Raw genomic sequence first — 15,033 nt, 5'->3', positions numbered from 1 at the left:
TCCTACCTGGTAGAATTTAGCACGAATCGAGCAAAACGTCTGACAAAGATGTGGCAGGAAGCGAGCAGAGATCTTGGCCATACATTTCTGGCTCGATTCTGGATAAAAGTGAGCAGCATCGATTGGTGTAACCGCTTTTGTCAGAAACGGTTGTTGCATTTGAGCGAATTCGTTGCCAGAATTCTCGCACAAATCGCGCAAAATGCTCGCAGAAACTCTGCCAGCATCAATTTCGCTTTGCTAAACTTTAGCTAACTTTCTGCTTGCCACGCTGACCGGGTAAGTGCGAAAGCGATCACAGCTCAAAAGGACCTAAATTTAAGTTAAAAGAACTTATTCTGTAGGTTATTTTATGGCTGCGTGTACTTTTATATTCAGAGATTTTATAGTTAGACCACAGAGAACAGATGTCCATCTTCAGCATTCAATTTGTATAAAAATTCCTAACGTTTTCAAAGGTAGTTGGGATATCACCAGCACAGAGAACAGACATCCATGATCGAACAAATGTATTAATAAAACGTGGGTAAACATTTGAATCAATATACGCTAGCGCCGCCAAACCAACTTATCCCAACTTTCCGTCAAATCTATTCCGGAGCCGGTTCGAAATCCTGAATGGTTTCAGTACCAGTACGAACTAGTTCCGGAATGGATTTAACGGATAGTTGGGATAAGTTGATGTGGCGAAGCTAGTGTTTATCGTATATTAATTTCCTTCAAATGTTTGCACGTTTTTTTTAAATATTTTTGTTCGATCATGGATGTCTGTTCTCTGTGCTAAAAGTGAGCAGTATCGGTTAGTTTAACATTTTCAGTCAGAAACCACGTTGGGCGCCAATGTAAAATGAAAGTTGGCTGTACTCAAATCTAATTCAAAGCATGCCCCTGTTTCTAAGAATCATGTATGATTTCATGGTTCTTAGAAAGAGGTAAAAAGAAATGCACTCACCTTAATGATGTTGGCCGCCGTCATCACATGATCTCGGGAATTGCTTTAGGGTTTCCTCTTCGTTGTGCCCTGCGACGTTGCTTTGTCTTCTTTTTCCCCTAGTCGACCCTGGTACACATGCGGTTTGCTGAAGATGGCAAGGTACATTTAATTGGTTTGAACAAATTGCATGGGAATGCACCGACTTTCCCTTCCATTTCATTTCGTCCTTTACTCGATAGGATCACTGCAAACTTGCATCGTAAAACCCGAGGACCGATTCGCGCGATTCCGGCCGTATGCACGCACAAAGAACTAAGCAAATTCCGATCGAACTTTCTCCGAACCGGTCCGAGAAAAAGAATGAGAAAGGTGCTGGAGATTGACCTTTCTCATTCTTTTTCTCGGACCGGTTCTTCTTATACCCACTGAGACGTCCAAAAAATTGTTTCAAAATCGTTCAACACGGGTCCAACGATGGACGTTCGTTGAACGGTTATTTGGACGTTGTCCAAATTGGTCCTACAAACGTCCTTCATTGTACGATTTTGAAACCAACCGTTCTTAGAGGGTAATGGCAGTTGTGTGCAAATGAAACTCACCAGTAAAGTTCAGCCGGAAATGAACTGGAATTCTGGCTGGTTCCAGTTCGCATATGGGCTCCAGTGACACAACCGATTCTAACTAGAATCGGTTGTGTCACTGGAGCCGGAATACGAACTGAAACCAGCCAGAATTCCAGTTCATTTCCGGCTGAGCTTAACTGGGTCGTCCGGGCCAAATCACGAATTTTCCAACGGATATTGCATTTAAGCGAATACTCTGCCAGAATTCTCGTACAAATCGCGCAAAATGGTGGCAAGAACTGACAACTTTTTGCTAGGACACGGTGACTGGGTCCAGTGATACAACCCTCTAAGAACGGTTGGTTTCAAAACCGTCCAATGAAGGACGTTCGTTGGACCAATTTGGACGACGTCCAAATAACCGTTCAACAAATGTCCATCGTTGGACGCCCCTCTAAGAACGGTTGGTTTCAAAATCGTCCAATGAAGGACGTTCGTTGGACCAATTTGGACAACGTCCAAATAACCGTTCAACGAACGTCCATCGTTGGACACGTGTTGAACGATTTTGAAACAATTTTTTGGACGTCTTAGTGGGGCGTGTTGAACGATTTTGAAACATTCCCACTGAGAAGTCCAAAAAATTGTTTCAAAATCGTTCAACACGGGTCCAACGATGGACGTTCGTTGAACGGTTATTTGGACGATGTCCAAATTGGTCCAACGAACGTCCTTCATTGGACGATTTTGAAACCAACCGTTCTTAGAGGGTTTTGTTGGACGTCTCAGTGGGTGGGCTGTAGTTAAACCCCCCAGTTAAACTCATTCCGGAACCGGTTCGGATTTCTAAATGGACCCACTGAGGCGTCCAAAAAATTGTTTCAAAATCGTTCTACACGGGTCCAACGATGGACGTTTGTTGAACGGTTATTTGGACGTTGTCCAAATTGGCCCAACGAACGTCCTTCATTGGACAATTTTGAAACCAACCGTTCTTAGAGGGGAGTCATTATGGATTCCAAATCAAATGCAACAACCGATTCCGACTCAGAATCGGTTGTTGCATTTGATTCGGAATATATACTGACTCCATTCAGGATTCCGAATCAAATTCCGAATGGTTTGATCGGGTCTCTTTGAAGCAGACCCTCATAGGACGAACGGAGGTCGATCCCTAATGTCGTTTTCGATTGAGAACCTAGAAACTAACCCAGGTTAGTTGCTTCAAACGAACGTTTTTAATGAAACTGAATTGGGTTCTCGCCAAACAGCAGTGGTGTGAGCGAACCCGAAATATATTTCAGGTTGGAACCAGCCCCCTGCTAGGCAACCATTTTGTCCTAGCCAACATCTGCCTTTGTTCAAATCAAAACAACCCAATGCTATTGCACAGGCGACATGGGCCTAGATGCAGCTAGGCCCACATATGTTGACTACTGTCAAAGTCTGTATATCTCCATAGAGGATGACAGGAGTGACACCCTCCTGGTTGGAACCCAACCCGGTTTTCAGTTCAGTGGCGCATAACCTAGGTTGGAAACTGGCTTCAAACCAGAGATGCCAGATTTGCAGACAAGTCTGCAAATTCGCAGATTTTAATTTAGGCTGCAGATTTTTTCGATGACGCAGATATTTGCAGATTTTCTAGTTTGGTTGCAGATATTTGCAGATTTTTTAGTTTTGTTGCAGATATTTGCAGATTTTTGAATATTAAGGCTTTTGGTTACACTAGCTTTCCTGACATTTTTGTTCTTCCCAGACTTTTAAAATTATTATTGCAGACATTTGAAAAAAGTACCTGGCATCTCTGCTTCAAACAAACGGTTTGACAGCAGTTAGGTCCGAAACTGAGTTAGTTTCTGCTTCAAGCGAAAACGACATAACAAACTGTTCAATATACGTCTAGCGTTGGACCTGTGTTGGATGGTTTGGAAACATTTTTTTGGGTTTCACAGCGGGAACTCGTAGTAAATCCCACCCGAAAATAGGCTCAAAATTCCGGCTAATTGCCACTGAAATGTTGGCTCAAATCACACAACCGATACCGATTCGGAATTAGTTTTGTCATTAGAGGTGGAATTGAGGCAGAAGCCCAGCCTTTTCTCCGGCTGGATTTATTGGGCCAATGTAAAATTATTTGGGTAGCTGGCAACAGCGATCTCGGAAGCCGTCAAAAGTTTTATTTCTGGTGAATAAATTGTCACGCGGGAATTATTTTGTGAAAATTTAATTAAGAATTTTCATGTAAAACTTCGCTAATAGAGATGACGAAAACTGTAGGAACTGAAAGAAACTGCAAAATTGCAGCCGCCTTCGAGAAGGTAAGTGTCCGTTTTTCTACCAAAATTGTGATCGTTATTCCATTTTCCTTCAGCTCCCTCAAATGGAACCATGTTTGACAAAGAGCGTCAAGCTGCCGCTCTCTAAGGCACAGCCTTCTGCCCCCGTCTACCATGAACCAATCCGCAGTGAAACCAAAGCCAACCAAATGAAGGAATTATCTCAACCGAAGCGGAAGCAGAGCCATTACAAACTACGCCACGTCCGAACATTCACCCGTGATTTCCGCAAAATGGAACATAACGTGCGGTCATGTTATACCTGTCGTTTGAACTTTCCCGATGAGGTCAAACTGGAAGTGCATCGAGAAAAACACGGTAAGGAATTCCGTTTCCTTCGGCAGGTGGATGATTGCATCCAAGAGGAACCAATGTTTCACATCCGGTTGGATTATCGGCCGGACTTTGCAAAAGTTTTGGCGTACGTGCGTAATGTTTCCTCCAGTCCAGTAACCGTGTTGACCATGGCTTATCTCCATCTACCGGATGGTCAGCTGATGACACTGTTCGAAAGTGAGCAGCGCATTCCGTGGGGATCCTTTACAACATTTTCCTTTCGGAGTTCCTATCTGTCGGCGGTAGATCGTAATTTCTCTTTGATTATGGTCGGCATGTTGGATGCGAAGACGGAAATTTTGGAACAGTATTACCTGCAGGTGAACGAGTTGTGCCACTTTTCTGGTGAACAGCTGGCATTGAAGCAACCGCCAATACACTGTCCTCCTTTAAACAGTTATCCTGTACCGAAGGTGATTCGGGAACTGTATGCTAGTGATTTTTCGCCACGGGCAGTGGCTCGTGCTGCTGGGGCTAAGAGTTTGCTGGATAAGCTGCAGGATTTCAAACACCAAGGGCTCCACCCGGCAAATTACTTGGAATATCTTAACGTGCTCAATCAGATCGAGGATTACGACTTGCAGGTTGAGTACGAGAAGTATCAGATAAAGAATGCCAAACTGGTTCCTGGTATTACGGAGAAATTTTATCGTCTTTCGGTGAGTTGGTTCTTAGTTAAAGAAATGAAATTGATATTTTTTGTGTTTCACTGACAGGTTGACCAATTCGAAGTTGCACCTACGCTGTTAGATGAGGAATGCGGTGTTAAAATTATAATTCCGAGTGATTTCGAGCAGAGGAGCTTTCTTGGCTCGATACATAACATTCACCCGGATTACATGGTGATTCACGTGAACCAACCGTTAGTTCCAGCGGCGTTTTATACGATCGTGTTCGAACTGAACCGACTTACGTTCCAGATGGAGTATTTAGCCTTATCACTATTGGAGAAAATTGACATTGGCAAGCTGCTTTTTCCGAAGGAGCCCGAGAAAAAGAAAATACTTTTCAAAGAGTAAGTTTCCGTAGAAATGTGCGGTTTTATAGTAAATGATCATTGTTTCTCCACCCCTTTCAGTTTTGATTGGTGTAGTAAGAATGTTAGCACGAACGTGGAGCAAATGTCCGCCGTTGAAAATATCGTCAACCGTATGGCTTTCCCTGCCCCATACATACTTTTTGGGCCACCTGGTACGGGAAAAACTTCTACTTTGGTTGAGGCGGTAGTTCAAATTTGGAAACTACTGCCGAAAGCGAATGTACTGGTATCGGCGTCGTCAAACTTTGCCTGCGACGAATTTACTAAGCGACTGTTGGAATTCATTCCATCATCTGACGTTTTTCGATATCTATCGAAGTCTTGTGAGAAGAACGTGCTCAATATGGATGAGGCAGTGGTTGGTATCTCTAATTTGGCATCTGGGACGTATTCCGCTCCGTCGTGGCACGATATCTACAACAGTCGCGTTGTGGTGGCTACGGTTACGATGTGTGGTCGACTGGCTCAAGCCAAGATTGATCCCAATCACTTCAGTTACATATTTATCGATGAAGCTGGAAGCGCTAAAGAGATTTCCGCACTGGTTCCGATTGCCGGAATCGGTACAAATGGGAGAGAGATAACGGCCAGCGTGATTTTATCTGGAGATCCAAAGCAGCTAGGACCTATGATACGATATACCTATCTGCAAGATACCGTGCAGCAGATCTCCATGCTGGAACGGTTAATGAATCACGACATCTATCGAAAGAACTTGGAAACGGGAGAATATAATCCATTCGTAATCACAAAGCTGTTGGACAACTATCGTTCGCACCGGCATATGCTTCAATTCCCAAACTACGCATTCTACGAAGGTGATCTCAGATCTCATGCGCCTTCTACTGCTACGGACTGGGCGATTGGATGGTCAGAACTGCCGCGAAAAAAGTTCCCTATGTTCTTTCATTCGATTCGGGGGATCACAGAAAAGGATGCACACTCGAGCAGTCTCTACAATCGACAGGAAGCTGACCAGATTATATTCTATTTAAAGAAGATTTTTTCGGAAGGAATTTGTGACCGAACGGTAGGCCAGCATGAGGTTGGTATCATATCGCCATACACGAAGCAGGTGCTGCTGATCAAGACGCTATGCAAGAATAACGGCTGGGACAATGTGGAAGTTGGTTCCACCGAGCAGTATCAGGGCCGGGAGAAGCCGATTATGTTGATTTCTACCGTCCGGTCGGCGACGGCTACGGTGGGATTTTTGAACAACGAGAAACGATTGAACGTGGCAACAACGCGGGCGCGAGCACTGATGATCATCGTTGGTAATCCGGACACGCTGCAGCGGGATCTGCACTGGTACTCGATGATCAAGTACTGCGTGGATAATCATGCTTACAAGGGAAGTGATTTTTCCTTGACTCCTCCGTACATGCAATCGAGGAAGGCCGAAACCGAACGGGATTGGTGAGGTTGAACGTTGACGATTTCTTCGATCAGATCACGTTGTGCTCATGGGTATCATTTTACTTAATTTCAATTATTTTCTTTCGATGGAAATATTTCCCTTTCCAAATACTGTTAATATATTATGACTGAAAGGTTATCTCGGTATTACGGCGGATGGTGTTTTTAAACAAATGTAGTTCGATCGACTCCAGCTATTTTCCATTTTATTATCACTAAAGAGTGAAACCATTGATCCCAATGAAGAATGAGCGTTATCTACACAATTTTACCCAATAAATTATAAAATTTATCAAAAATGAAATATATTTAACTTGGTACACATTTAGTTTTGCGTTCAAATTGAATTAAAACCAGAACTAATCGCGGAAAAGATGTAGTACCGAGAAGAGTTATTTATACCCAACCAATGGTACAACGATTACATTCTCAATTTCTGGATAATCAATACTAAATATAAATAAAAAAAAATCAGGTGCATTTGTTCCCACATGTGTTCCGTAGTTAGTATTCAGTGGAAACCAGTTCTTTTGCCGGGTATTCCTCTCAAAACTAACTAGTCTGCCGCATTATTGATAACGCATATGCTTTTTGCAACTCATATTGCACTTTAAACTGACCGCTTACGATGATGATAAACACGTCTCAGTCGAGAGCGATTGTTCGTGGTCACAGGATGTCTGCTGCCGGTTCCAAAAATATGTTCAAATTGTTACTTCTTATTCTCAAGCTAGTCATAGCATTCGTGCAAAGGTTATTCGAGGACATTTATATACAGCATTGGCCGGGACTAGAGCGCCCCATCGTGCAGGTGAAGCAAGGGAAGGTACAAGGTGTCACTTCCAAACTGCCTAATGGAACGCTATATCACCTCTTCAAAGGCATTCCGTACGCTAAACCACCTATTGGTGAGCTGCGGTTCTGCTCCCCAGTACCATTGGAGCGATTCACAACGCCACTGTTAAAATGCCTAGTCGATAGGAGTCAATTCATTCAACCGCACGAAGTTCTTGGCAATTATTGGATTGCCGGTACCGAGGATGCACTGTTCTTGAATATCTACACACCACAACTACCTGTCGTCGGGACGAAGGAATATGCCGTCATGGTGTACATCCATGGGGGCGGATTAAAGCAAGGAACGGCAAGCAGTTTCATCTACGATCCTCGATACTTTGTCCAGAAAGGAGTTGTTGTAGTAGTAATGTCCTACAGACTAGGGCCCTTTGGATTTCTGAGCATACCAAGCGTGGGAATTAGCGGGAATTTTGGATTGAAAGATCAAGTAAGTAGACGAACGATTTATTGTAATGGTTGCTAATCTAGTTTCAATCGTTTAGCGGTTAGCGCTAAGATGGATTCAAGAAAACATTGAAAGCTTCGGAGGTAATCCAAAAAATGTGACACTTTTCGGGGAAAGTGCTGGAAGTTGGTCAGCTTACTTACATTACCTTTCGGCAAACTCAAGGTGTGTAGTCTACTGAAATTTCTGTTGGTAAAATTTCAATCAAAATTCTTGATCAAACACAGGAAATACTTTCATCGTGTTATCTGTCAAAGTGGAGACGCCTGTACAGAGTCGGTACTGCAAGTAGATCCGACTGAGAAAGCTCGTAGATTAGCCCGTTGCCTGGGATATAAGGGAAACTCCGATCAAGGAGCGTTAGGTGAGGAAACGATCGACACACTCCAACATGCTCTAAGAAACTATGCTCGATTTGTTTCAGACATTCTCAGAAGGACACCTGCTCGACGACTAATCAAATACCAGGACGCTGCTATCAGTGAGCAAGAGATCGGTCTGCCTCTACAATTTTTATTCCGACCAGTCATTGAGCTGGAATTGAACGAGGATACCATTCTGAACCAATCGCCGGAGTTGACGTTGAAATCATTCGACACTATACAGATGCCAATAATTCAAGGGTACACGAGTGGCGAAGGAATTCTAACGCTTTGTCTAAACAAAAACAGACTATGGCAATTTGACCAACATCCAGAATGGCTAATCCCGCAGCTCATCGGTAACCCGGTTGGCCTCAACAAAACCACCGTTGGCGAAGGAATCAAACAGTTCTACTGCAAAGGCAAACAAATATGTTGGAAAACATCAAATGAAATAAGTGATTTATTTTCAGATTTAACATTCCTGACTACATCCAATTTGAGTGCGGAGTGGTTGGCCAAATTCCAACCGAATGCACCTCAGTATCACTATTTATTTTCGTACGATGGCAGATTCAGTATCGTGAAAAGGCTCCTCAATGTTAGCCAAATCGAAGGAACATCTCATGCTGACGATTGTTTCTACATGTTCAGTCCTCCGTTTCTGCCAGCGCTATCAGCGGATAGTGATGAAATTCGTGTACGAGACACCTTGGTGGAACTATGGACGAACTTTGCCAAGTACAGCGACCCAACTCCGGATACGAGTGGTCTGTGCTTCAAGTGGTTACCTGTGACGAAGGTAGATCCCGAAACGGCAGAGTTTGATTTAGATTGCTTAGATATTAATGTAAGACCTAGGATGGTGCGCAATCCGTACCCGGAGCGGATAGAGTTCTGGAGAAAACTGATTAAGCGGTACACAAATCTAATCTGAATTCGAATAAATGGAACCGGTTCAGTTCAATGGTACACTATTGAAAGAAATACTTTGTTAAAGAAAGCATATCAATCCAACTTCAACTCCGTAATACCCATGGAAGCGTCGCTGAGTCGGTGGCCTTCCTTAAATAGATATTACATCAACATTTTCTACCCTATCCTAAGTATCGGTGATGATGGTCGCGGCCGGCAATGACGATTCTCATGCTATTGGTCTACTGAACTGAAAAGAGATAAAGCTCGGTTGTACGACTTTCCCCCGAAAACCATTCCCCAGAAACTAAAACACCGAAGTTTTTTCCCCAGAAAGAACCATTCTCCAGAAAACCATTCCGTCGAAAGTACCAATTACCAGAAAACCTTTTCCCAGAAAGTATTTTTGCCCAGAAAACCGTTACCCAGAATGAACAAATACCCAGAAGTTCATACCCCAGAAAAAACCATTTCCCAGAAATTGAGGTATTTTAACTGAAGATGACTTATTTTTTATTAGTATTAATATTCTGGTTTGGTTTTGTATTATAAGAGCTATTGATAAAATGGTATCTTTTAATGTTGTACCATCGTCCTGGTCGGCAATTAAAACTTATTTTTATTTTTTGTCTCCTGCATGTTTTTTACAGCGACGCCGGTTTATCATATCTCCTTGCAGATATCGCATATATTCCGCCGACGTGGACTGCTCTTCCTCTTTGAATGCTTTCACAACCGCATAAAGTTTAAGGGCACTGGTACCTTTTAAGAGTGCATTTAATTGGTTGTGATACCCTTCTATTGCGTTTGAGGTATGTCATTGAGGGTGTTGTATCGCATGGTCCATAGTGTTGCATCGCATGTGAAATTCAGGGGAAAATCTGGCCTGTGCCTGTGCGCAGTGTTTTCCAACCCTTCGCTTCCCCAATACCCAAGCCTTCAGGCACATCTTGAGGCTTCATCCAAGGCCTGGGTTTGTCTGAAAGAGATCTGCATTTGCACGCTTTTCAAATAAATTCCAGATAATCCCAATTTTTGGATCCGTTTCCACCAATTTTTCGTTAGGTGGAAAAAGCAACCATATCGCACAGAATTGGGAATAATCCTTGCGATAGCGTTTATCTCAGCTGTTTCGAAATCTGTTAATGCAATCGACGGATTAATTACAATATTGTTGTTGGCTGCTATGGTTTTCATTAGTTCTAGAGCTTTTTTGTAGTTGGATTCTGATTTATCTGGAAGGAGCATGTGTACTAAGGGTAGGAACGTTCGTTCAATGCTCAATGTTCCGATTGACCCGCGGATGTCAATTTATGTAGCAGATGAATCAATAAGGACATGACCTGTGATCAACTCGTATGCTCGGTTTATTCAAACATAGGAGTTGACTCCTTCTTTTAAACATGAGCAATTCTTTGAATATGTATGCCAAATGGCCCTCGGAATGAAACTTGTTATCTACTCGTCTGACCGGTTTTCTCAAACATAGGATTGATTCATTCTTTCCAGCACACTATGGAATAGCTGGAGCAAAAAGTTGGCTAAAATAGGAAAAACATTCGAACTATCACATTAAAGATTTTTATAACATTCTTCGATGTTTGTTGCACCACGTACCATCGAAATTTCAAGGGGTTCCTCTACTCTCGAGGCCTAAAATTGAAATTTTTTGGGAATAATTTGCGAAAGATCTACTGAATGGATCTTGATTTTTTTTATTTTTATTTTGTTTCGGCTTTTCAATTTAACTTTAAACGACAAAACCAAACATCTCTGCACCCTTGAAACGTCATTTGTGACATTGATGTTTAAATTACATGGGCCCCGCTTAAGTAAAGTTTCGGCTAATTCTCGTCTTCAAAAGTGAAATTCGAAAGCCATTACCATAAAAATGTTTCATTTCTTCTAAAAACTGTCCGTATGCAAATTTGCGTCGATTTTAATGACGTTTACAGCGCTTTTTCATTAACAAGTGCACGATTTCACAAAATCCTACGTTGCTTGCTATTGTACCAAGAAATCGAGAAAAAAATTTAGTTTGGCTCTAGGCAACCAAAGCTTTGTGCTCAATCATTAACCGTCAATAGCACGCAAAGCGATAGAGATTTGAGGTGTCCTACTAGGTATTTAACCTAATGGAGCTCTTTTTATGTTTCTAAATCTTCAGGTAATATTACATGTCTTTGCAACTCAAATGTATTATAGAGTTTTGGGATATTTCCGCGGCACGATGCCGCAAATATTGAAAATCGACGATTGTTGAATATTTAACAAACAATAGGGTGGGTGCTGCAATAGCCGCGGTGTACTACTAGTCGCAGTAATAGGCTAAACACTTGATTAAAATGCCAAACGCCGTTAATTATTTCTTGCTTTGTGGTTTGCACTAAACTCGCATGGCAACACAAGTTTTATCATAGAAGTTTGCTCAAAAAACAACTGAAATAATGAGTTTTCCTTGATTTTTGAGCTCCTATGCAGCTATAGTGGGCCAAATGTACCTAGAGTTGCATGCTTCAAAAGTAATCAATGGGTTTTGCATCTATAGGAACCGGAATTAGCAATTGGGCCACTATTGCTACATGCGGAGCAAGCGGTTTTAAATGCAATTCAAAACCAATTATATTTTTTCTATCAAATAGGAATCGAAAGCTTTCATTTAACACATAATCATCACCCATTCCATCTTTTTTAATGCGTTTAAATTTAAGCGCGATGCGTAAATATTAGAAAAAATGTGAATAGCAAACTTATAACAAGTATTTAAGTACACATGATCTAAATGTAACGAATTGTTTCTTGAGAAAATAGAAGAAGAAAAAATTTCGGTAAAATAATTTTCTGGGTTTTGGTACTTTCTGCGGAACAGTTTTCTGGGTTATGGTTCTTTCTGGGTGAAAGTTTTCTGGGCTTTGGTACTTTCTGGGGATTAGTTTTCTGGGAATTAGTACTTTCTGGAATGTGTTTCTAGGGAAAAAGCTTCGGTATTTTTTCTTCTGGGGAATGGTTTTCGAGGGAATGTTATACAATCATAAAGCTCATTCCCGATCATTTATCTCACAAGATGAGCTAAACTACCTATAGGCAACATGATAATCGTTAGTATGCAACCTACGAATAGAAGCGTGCTTCGCAACGCAACGAAAGCAAATCAATCCAACTTCCTTAGGTAATGTTATTAAGAGATCTTCTTCTCAATCGACTTCACTAAATACAACTAATTTTGTTGAAGCTTGGTTAGAATGTTCCTGCTTCTTCGAGGACACTTTCAGGTAACGTATTATCTTCTTGACCCATTATCAATAGTTTTATCGCTTTCGACTATATCCGGAGACGGCCTGAGAGCCACACCCGGCCACCGCACCTTATCTCTTGCTGGATATCAGCTGGTTTATTGAATTGTGACGGGAGCTCAATTAAATTTGTGAATTTGTCACCAACGGACCCTTTGACCCCAACGGTGGTTGCTTAATCAATATTTTAGCTTTCATCGAATTCTTCGTAATGTTGATGTCGAAAATCGTCGCCACGGTGTTAAAAATACGCTGAAGTCCAGTAACAGCGATGAGGGCTTGAAGATCCATGTGTCCGAGGATTATAGAGCAATTCACCCTGGCAGACAGTATGTCCGAAATTTGGTCTTTAGCTCAGCACAGAGGTTATCCGTTTTCCCAGTGATAGCAGAGCAGAGAATCTTCCTCATCACTTCACAACCAGCTGGGTTAGTTGATACCAACAGTTCCTTTAAATTTAGCTGGATGAAATTCACGGGTTCGCAATCATGGTCATACTTAATGCTTCCAAAAACTTGACACCTCCACTTATCTGGAACTCCCTTTTCTCAGCATCATAGATTCTGTCTCTAAGGTGTCCTCGCAGTAATCGGCGACAATGCCTTTATGCTATATTTCCCCCTAAGGAGAAAATTTGGTAAACACTACTCACCAGGGCGAAAATTTTTGGGTGAAACCAGTCTTTGTGCGTTGAGGACACAAATCCTAACTTAATAAAGTCATGGGTGCGTTTCGACTTCGTCTCATCAGAAACCGACTAACTTATTGCTATGCTAAGACAAGTTTCGGCTTCGCTGTGTCTTATCGGCATAAAGAGAACTTCTGCTCGGACGGGACATCACGTTTGACCAGTCGTTCGACTGAAACAAAACAAAGTGTGTTTAAGTTTTAGGGATTTAGCGTCAAGCCGGCGCTAATCTATTCCGATAATAAGTTAGTGACGAAGTCGAAACGCACCCATGACTTTATACGACCTTCGAGATATGTACCATCACACGAGATCCAATCACTTTCAATTGTTTTACGTTTATCTTCTCTCCAGTCCACGCCTCTTCTTGTGTCTTGTCATCCAGTGACCTTGTTGGACATCGGTTCACCAGGTAAGCGGCTGTCGTATCGTAACAGCTACGCATACTTCAGCATGTGCCGTGCTTACTCCGCCACTGTAAGACTCATTCGTTCTGCACACCATTCTGCCCTGGCGTGGTGGTGGACATGTGGTTCATTCCTCAGAATTCGATGAAAAACATTATTGATATAGTATAACCACAGAGAACAGACGTCCATCTTCAGCATTCAACTTGTGTAAAATCTCTAACGGTTTCGAAGGTAGTTGGGATATCCAAATCATGTTTTTTGTAGCTGCCCACTGAGACGTCCAAAAATTTGTTTCAAAATCGTTCAACACGGGTCCAATGATGGACGTTCGTTGAACGGTTATTTGGACGTTGTCCAAATTGGTCCAACGAACGTCCGTCATTGGACGATTTTGAAACCAACCGTTCTTAGAGGGTGAGTTCGACAGAATTGATAGCGGTTATTCCTCAACCCAGTCAAACTAGTCCGGAACCGTTTCGAACTTCCAGCATGAATTCCAGCTCAAATGCATCAACCTAGTGCTTTAGTGCCGTTTCTTCAAATGCAAACCAGCTGCCTTCGCGGAAAATAAAAATTATATCCATTAGCGTGACCTCGAGAAAAATTGTTTTGCTTTATCTACGTATTAGCTAATAGCAATATCTTCAAAATCATTTGAAATCTTCTCAAAATGATATAGTATCAATACATTATAACTGAATTTTACCAGTTTGTGAGAAACGCAAGGTGTCCATTTTACCCACAGCGTACGTCTTAGACTACCTTCCCCTAGTGGAACAAACCTATAATTATGCATTTTAATTAACTCTACTATTTTCAATTTTGCTAAGTCAATTCCAACGCTTTAGTTTAAAATCACGGACAAATAACGAGAGAAGTGAACCAAAACCGGAAAAACGATTGAATTTAACGCTGAGTGGGTATATGCACTTTTCTCGATTCCTTTTTGTGTTAAAACAAAAGAGCCAGCTAAATTGAGTCTGGGTTTTAACGTGCCTTATCACTTTAATGAAATGAGCCTTTTCGGCTGAGCGTCCATCAGTCATTGGCTGTGAAGCTGGGAACGAATCACTCGACATGAGTTGTTTCATTAGAGTGGAGCAATGACGACAGGGTGCTCCATGTACTCGGCTGTTCGAATAACGCTCTGGACAAAGGATGAACAATATCCGTTATTGAGTAGAATTCAAGCAACCATCCAAATGTAGGGGACACCCTAATCAGCGTGTTGGTGTGCATAATATCAGCCTCGCCAGGACGATAACTCTCGAACCGGGAGGGAGGCTCCATTCTGGCATTTCAATGGTCCGTTTGCAAATTTTTCGAGGAAGAGCGCATAATGGTGATGTCATTTCTGCGGTTTTGGTTTTGCCTGCTGGGTTCGAAATTTTAATTAGATTTATGCTAAATTGAAGTGTGTCAATAAATCAGT

General features: G+C 42.0%; 2 protein-coding genes across 2 annotated transcripts; both read left to right on the top strand.

Moving 5' to 3' along the window:
• The first annotated feature begins 3,647 nt into the window (after positions 1–3,647).
• On the top strand, positions 3,648–6,956 carry LOC131677308 (putative helicase MOV-10). The gene is made up of 4 exons (XM_058957036.1): positions 3,648–3,818; positions 3,872–4,831; positions 4,889–5,187; positions 5,251–6,956. Exons 1-4 carry the CDS (start codon positions 3,762–3,764, stop codon positions 6,632–6,634), a joined length of 2,700 nt encoding a protein of 899 aa, XP_058813019.1. The 5' UTR covers positions 3,648–3,761; the 3' UTR covers positions 6,635–6,956.
• Positions 6,957–7,293: 337 nt separating this feature from the next.
• LOC131677309 (juvenile hormone esterase-like) lies at positions 7,294–9,248 on the top strand. The gene is made up of 4 exons (XM_058957037.1): positions 7,294–7,915; positions 7,971–8,098; positions 8,161–8,297; positions 8,358–9,248. Exons 1-4 carry the CDS (start codon positions 7,307–7,309, stop codon positions 9,230–9,232), a joined length of 1,749 nt encoding a protein of 582 aa, XP_058813020.1. The 5' UTR covers positions 7,294–7,306; the 3' UTR covers positions 9,233–9,248.
• The last annotated feature ends 5,785 nt before the right edge of the window (positions 9,249–15,033 follow it).

Source organism: Topomyia yanbarensis, chromosome 1 (genome assembly GCF_030247195.1).
Source record: "Topomyia yanbarensis strain Yona2022 chromosome 1, ASM3024719v1, whole genome shotgun sequence".
Lineage (NCBI taxonomy): Eukaryota > Metazoa > Arthropoda > Insecta > Diptera > Culicidae > Topomyia > Topomyia yanbarensis.
Note: the sequence above shows the minus strand (reverse complement) of the source record. Positions and strands in the feature narration are given on the sequence as shown.